Genomic DNA, 7,457 nt, shown 5'->3' with positions numbered 1-7,457 from the left:
GCTAATGATGTCCCTACATTCCACCACATAGTTCCACATTGGTGAGCCTTTTGAATGGTTTAGTTTTGCAAGGATCCTCTTAGGTTCAGTTGAGTCTAGATACTTATGTCCAAGTATCCTTATCCATTTCTGATATCCATCCGTATAGAGGGCCGAGAATTATTTGGGCCCCATGGATAGATTCATGATTATTAGCTGTCTAATTCTAACACCCCCAACAAACTTTGGTTGATAGAATTTTTCCCAAGCCACGAAAGGTATCTTATTTTTTCTCACCAACCCCATTCCAGAAGAAGTTTTGCATGATCTAGATTCGTTCCCCATCCACAACCATTAGGATTTTGAGACGGGCCATTGAATAAACAATAATAGTAGATAAAACATATTTGATCATAGTAAGCCTCCCCACAGATGAAAGCCATTTGCGTTTCCAACTTTCTAACTTCTTTTTGCATTTATCAATTAGTTTTTCTTAATAATTGACCTTATTGATTCCTACAAACAAGGGGGTGCCCGTAAATCTACCAAGAAAATTGGCAACTCTCAAATAGAGAATTCTAAATAGAACTCTTTGCAATCTAGATTAGGTATTGAGAAAAAATACTTGTGATTTTTGCCAATTAATACTCTATCCTAATGTGATACAACATTATTCAAAACCAATCTTGATAGGTCTAGCCGCTCTCCTGCTTGATTCACCAAATAATATAGTGTCATCAGAAAACTAAAGGTGAATGGTATGCTCAAATCCAATCACCACATTTACCCCATGCCATGAGCCTTCCTGATGAAGTTTACAAATGGTTCTACCAAGTGCTTCCACAATAATGATGAAGAGAAATAGAGAGATTGGATCTCCCTATAGGATACCTCTTGTAGATGAGAAGAAACCATGGACTACCCTATTGATCAATATAGAAAATTTGGAGGTTACTAGGAAAATCTTGACCCAGCTAATCCAACTGCTCCCAAAACTAAATTTATCCAAAACATCTAGAAGGAACTGCATATCCACCAATTCATAGGCTTTTATAATGTCCAATTTTAGAATCATGAAAGAATCCCTGGATTTCCTTGTTGAGTGCATAGTTTCATGGACTCTGATGATTCCTTCCACAATAGATCTAACCGAAGAAAAGTGACTCTATTCATCTGAAATGAGGTTTTTAAGGACCACTTTTAACCTATTTGAAATTATTTTAGTAACAATTTTATAAACTATATTGCATAAGGCTATGGGTCTAAAGTCTCCCATCTCTTAAGGACAAGTTTTCTTTGGAATTAAATCCAGGAAGGTGTGATTTATAGCCCCCAACATGGTCATTTTTTCCTTGATTCTTCCACAGCCAAAGCTAAGGCTCTTCCCACAATATCCCAATATGATTGGCAAAAAGAAATAAGAAAACCATCTGGCCCAAGATCCTTATCCAGGTTGAGTTGGAAACTAGCTTCTTGACCTATTTCAAATCAATTCTTTGATAGAAGTCCTTGTTCAATTCTTCAGTTATTACTAAAGGGATGGAGTCTAAGATTTTATCTCTAATATGTCTATCCACTTGAGTATCTCTATTTAAAATTAATTCAAAGAACTTTACTACCTCTCTACTGACCTCTTTTGTGTTTTGGGCTATACCAGCATCCACTCTCCTAATTTTAGAGATTTGGTTCCAATTTTTGTTAGCAAGTGCCGATCTACGAAAGAATTTGGTTTTTCTATCCCCTTCCCTTAGCCATATTTCTCTGGATTTTTTCCTCTAGTGGATCTCTTCCTTTTTTAAAATCTTGTTGACATTTTCCTTTAGTATATTTTCTTTTTGAGAATCCATACTATCCATGCCTCTACTAGCCACTTTTTCATTTATTGCCTCAAGTTTTGCTTCCACTCTTCTTTTCCAAGCAAACATATTTTTGATTGCTCCTTATTCCACTCTTTGAGTTTAGTCTTGATGTATTTTAGCTTAATATTTAATTTGTATAATTATGAGTTATTTCCTAGGTTTATTTTGTTCCACCACTTGGAAATCAATTCTGATAGGTTGGCATTTTTTATCCATATTTGTTCAAACTTGAAGGGGAGGCCTTCTCTTAAGTGGTTTGGTGATGCTATCAGTCAAACAGGAAAATGATCTGACCCTGATAGTGGAAGAATGGTTGTTTCCTAGAGGGTACCCTACTGATTCTAGTCACCAAACATAAAAAATCTATCTAATATTTCAACTATATTTGTGAAACCATCCCTCCTATTCATCCATGTGAAGAGACCATTCTTTGGGATGATGTCCATGAGTTGATTCATGTCCACAAAACTCTAAAAATATCTTTGTACAATAGTGATTTTCTATAAAAATCTCGACTTTTCTTGTGCATTCAGAGTGACATTGAAATATCATGCAATGATACCCTTCTCATTGCAACTGAGCTCCAATCTATTTGAGATATGCTGCCACAACTCCCTTTTCTCCATAGTAGTAATTGGTCCTTAACATTTATGATGAATAAACTTACATTATTATTAAAAAGTGTCATTTTTAAAATATTGTCAACTCCTTCCTTACCTCAAAAGTTCTCCTTTCATAGTTAGAGGATTCCAAATGATGCTAATGCACTTTGATGCACCTTCAGCTTCCACAAACCACCCTGACCACTATCTCCAGACCTTCATCTTTTTGTCAATTTCATTCCTACTCCATTTTATTTTTTGTAATAACGAAATTTCCCCTTTTGCCTAATCAATTTGAAGCTTGATCAAGTGCCAATTTTTAGGGGCATTTAAACCTCTAACATTCCAAGTTGTGATCCTCATTGCCCTTGGGGAAGGGATATGCCCTTTCCTGTGGTAATTTTAGGTTGAACTAAAACCATAACTGGCATTTCTAGTTTATCTTTATTTGATTTGTGCCCTCTCCTCCTCTTGGGTTTAATGTTTGGTCTAGTGATCTTGGGGATAGTAGTTTCAAATTCCTTATCATTATAATCTCCTAGTTCCTCACCACCACTGTCCACCTCTTCTTCCCATTTTTAATCCCCATCTTCATGTATTATTTCTTCCACTGAGTCATTAAGAAGAACTTTGACAACAACTTCTGATCCTACCATTGCATTCTGATTCTCCTCACAAACATTCATAGGTTGCTTGTTCAAGTTGTCATGGTATTTTTCCTGTGAAAATTGAGCCATATTCCTTTCCTTCTCTTTGCTTGACGAGTCTCCAAGTTCCTCCCTACTCTTCACCCCAAACCAGTCCATTTACAATGATGGATGATCCTTGATCTAGAGCTCAATTTCAAATTGCAATGATTTATCTTCCGTCAGCAGGACTTGCAAGTCAATTTCATTAGCACCTCCTCTCATCCCAAGGCTTTCTGGATCTACAGAGATTACTAGCTCTCCCTCTGTGCTTAATTTAGTGTTTTGATTGGGAACTGAGAATAGATCACCCATAATTTCATCTAGAGAACATCATCTATGAATCACTCCTCAATTCATCCTTTAGTCGCACAGATGCCATAGATTCAACTAGTGGATCAATTAATTGTCTATTCCAACTTGTTTCCTCTTTCTTAACCCCATGAGTCAGTGTCTTTGTTTGAGTGCATTGATATGCCTTCGAGACTTTAGCTACTATTTCACACTCCAGTCCAATGTGTTCTCTAAAGAAGCATTTGGGACATAGATACATTTGATCTTCTCTCTTAATCCTCTAAGTCTAGACTTCCCCTACTCCATGAATTTTAATGCTTGTTGGCATGGTTTAGATCTGGCTTACATTTACACATATTCTTGCAAAGCTCCCCCATATTCTACTCTCTAGGATATCATCAACTAGAATGAAAGTTCCAAGGATTTTTCTTATTTCCTTAAGCAACTCTATATTCCAAAACTCCATTGGGATATTATATAGCCTTACCCATGTCAGGCTCCCCGCTAAGGTATGGGTCTTGGGATTGAAATTAGGGCACCGATTGACTAGATGGACTCTTGTTTCATCTAGCATATAGGGACCATTGTTTAAAGCTTTCCACTAATCGGCTTCTTCTGGGAACTCTATCAGGTAATACTTGTTTGGGAGAGTATTAACCCAAATGCTCATACCCTACTATCCCCTACACCAATCTACAAAATTTCGTCTGCCCCAGGAACCCCCACCCCATTTAACAAACATCCCTTTATTTTAAAATTTTTCCCTTATTTCCTTAATTTGAGTTTGTCCCAAATAAATCAAATTGAGGGGGGTTTCACAAGGCTTACCTTTAAGTTCTTCAGGATTTCAAGAGAGGCTACCATCTTCTATGACACATGTTTTCCTTTTCCTTTCTTTGCTGGGATGAGGGGGAAACACAAGACTATTGGTTCTCCAATTGTTTGATTGATTCGCTGGAGGTATTTTTGTTTTCTGGAAACACCCACTCCTTCCTTTTTTGAATCCATGTCTTTGGAGATGTTTTGTAATGCTCACCATAGGATTATTACCTTCAATCTTTGGTCTTCAAAGACTTCTTCCCCATTGTTGTATCTATGGGGAGCCCAATCACTTTTTCTTTCTTTGTATGAACCCTATGTTTTGGCTAGTTCCCATTCATATGTATGCTTTTTGTCACTCTTTATTCAGGGGAAAACATTTGTCGACCCATTTTCTGCCTTCAAAAACCCATTGCGCAATATGTCCCAACTGCTGCTTTTGATATGAATTTCTCAGCCTACGATCAACACGAGTTCCATTTCTTCTTGCAAAGGGGTTTTGCTGGATCTTAAGATTTAGAGCCCTCCACTTCTCTTTTGTTGCTTGAAGTCAAATGGCTTCTAGTGGGAAAGCCTCATATACCTCTTGAGCTTGGATTCTTGCTTCTTTCATGGTGAGTCCATGCCCATTGTCACGCTTTGCAATGCTCATGCCAATCTACAGTTGTCTCTAGTTCAAATTTTCACTCCTCCACGTCACCACAAAACTCACCATTTTTTTAATTACATAACTTTTAATAACATGTTTTTTTATGGTAAGCAACTCTTCATTCAATTGTCTTCAGATTGAAATGTTCATTAAATTCTCTTTATAATAGTTAATAACAATCTGATTTTTTATAGTAAAATACTTTCTTTAAAACTCATATATATTCTTAGAACTTTATTTATTATTATAAATAAGTCAATTATATACTTAAATAATTTATTAACATAAAAAATCTGTTTAAAAAATATTCACCCAAAAGTGTACAAAATCCATTAAGATTCCAATTTAAAACTAATATTATGAAAGAATCACAAAAACATATATCATCATCGGTGCATAATAATGAAGAAAAGACAGGCAAACAATTTCCAAGAATGACAAACGTGGTAGAGGAGGGACTTAGACTATCCGTTTTAATCTAAGGGGCATGGAATAAAGCATGGAATATGTAGACGGGCAAGATTCTCAATTATATTAGTCAAGGGAGACTGAATTATTTTATTCAAGAAATGAATAAGAGTTTTTTCAACCCACGTTCACCGCCCGAAGTTTTTTGTTTAGTTAGGAAATAAAACGATGTTAGGTAGAATACGACACGACAAAGAAAGGATTTTAACCGTAGGAGGAGATTCGAATACTTCCGACGAAATAACCTCATTAAAAATTAAAATTTATTTATATATATAATTTTAGTAAATTTTCATATAAATTTAATTTTAATTATAAGTAATTCGTGAATTACGAGAGCAAATTGTAATATTAGCATCAGAGCCAACTATTTTCGACTGACAAAGCAAATGCTGCCATTAAAAGATATGCTAAACTACAAATACTCATTGAATGGAAATGCTTACATCGCTAAGTCTAAAATCCAAGCTGATTCCCTAACAAGAAGAATATACAGACACTAACAAGAAGATAACAGCACCAACAGTACAGAACACAAAGATCCATCATATTAACCATAACACTGTCAGAAAACGAGCTTGACCAGATTGCATAGAGACTATAGTCCGTCAAGAGAAGTGGAAATGGAAGCATCTGTGCTACGACTGAAACTTGTAGGAGATCTCCAACTATTGCTGGCTAGACTCATTTCCAATTGAAACGGAGCATACAAATCTGGAATTGGAGCTTCTTCTTCAAGTTTTTGCAGAACTTGTCTCGTGCCAGGCCTACTTTCTGGCTGAGGACTACAACACTGCAGCCCCAATGTGAGCACTTTCTCCATCTCAGCTTCAACATATTGCCCACAAAGATTCGGGTCTGCTCCATCCATGAGCCTGCCATTGGCATGCAGCTCTCTCAACCAGTCCACCATGACCGTTTGAGAAGGCTGGAGAGATGGATCGACAGGTCTCCTCCCGCATGCAATCTCCAACATCAAAATACCAAAGCCGAACACATCTGTGGCGGGACTTGCCTTTCCCGTGTGTATGAGCTCTGGTGCGATGTACCCCAGCGTTCCTACCACACGAGTAGTGTGCGAGTTTTCGTTATGCTCGTACAGACGGGCAAGGCCGAAGTCCCCGAGCTTTCCATTGAATTCCGAGTCCAGCAAAACATTGCTGGACTTGATGTCTCTGTGCACTACGCGATGCTCCCACTCTTCGTGAAGGTACAGCAACCCCGCAGCGACATCCCTGAGGACTCTGTACCTCTGAGTCCATCCTAACACAATCTTTGGGTTTCCAAATATCATTTTCTCCAGGCTTCCATTTGGCATGTAGTCATAAACTATGAATAGCTGCTTTTTCCGCCTGCAGAACCCTCTGATCTGCAGAAGATTTCGATGTTGAAGGCGACCAAGGCTGGAGATCTCTGCTATGAATTCCTTAACCCCATCATCTGTTTCTCTCGGAATACATTTCACCGCTACCTGGATTCCGTTTGTGGGAAGAACTCCTCTGTAGACTTGGCTGAAGCCTCCAGATCCCAAAAGTTCTTCGTCTCCGAAGCCCTTGGTTGCAATATGTAGTTCTTTATACTTAAACCTGTGAGGCCAATACTCCTCTTCCCATTCTTCGATGATATCTCTGTACTGGTTTCTCTTCAACCGGCCAAGCGATGCTCCTACCACTACGAGGAGAATGAGGACGACGCAAGCTGTGCTTATGCCAGCTATAAGTCTGGTGTTTGAGCTCTTGGATTTTTTGTGTATAAAGGATGGAAGATTAGATGTATTCAGGGACGGGGCGGTTCCATTTGTAGTAAAGCTCCAGGCCAAGATGTAATTCTCTTCATAAATGACTCCCGTAGCTGCAGAGAAACCAACGTACATTTCATCTTCGAGAATGTTGGACAGGGATATATTTTTCATATATAACAGTGGTTTTTTTGGGCGATCAAGACCAGCCTGGGCAATGGTGACTTTGAGGTCGTTTTGAAGATCGTCATAATCAATCCAAGCCTGAATATTCTGTCCACTTTTGAGATCCAAATCTCGGAACTGATTGTTGGCAGTCCAGAAGCCGGCAGGCGTAGAGTTTACAGACTTGAGATCATTGAG

The 7,457-nt window shown here is 38.1% G+C and overlaps 1 protein-coding gene across 1 annotated transcript in view; it reads right to left on the bottom strand.

Annotated features, from left to right (window-relative positions):
• Positions 1-5,764: 5,764 nt before the first annotated feature.
• LOC131046401 (L-type lectin-domain containing receptor kinase SIT2-like) overlaps positions 5,765-7,457 on the bottom strand; it is a 2,378-nt gene continuing 685 nt past the window's right edge. Inside the window, exon 1 of the mRNA XM_057980141.2 lies at positions 5,765-7,457. This exon is cut by the window's right edge and continues 685 nt beyond it. Coding sequence (XP_057836124.2) covers positions 5,955-7,457 — 1,503 coding nt within the window. The 3' untranslated portion in view covers positions 5,765-5,954.

Source organism: Cryptomeria japonica, chromosome 7, assembly GCF_030272615.1.
Source record: "Cryptomeria japonica chromosome 7, Sugi_1.0, whole genome shotgun sequence".
NCBI lineage: Eukaryota > Viridiplantae > Streptophyta > Pinopsida > Cupressales > Cupressaceae > Cryptomeria > Cryptomeria japonica.
This window is presented reverse-complemented; position numbering and strand designations above follow the sequence as displayed.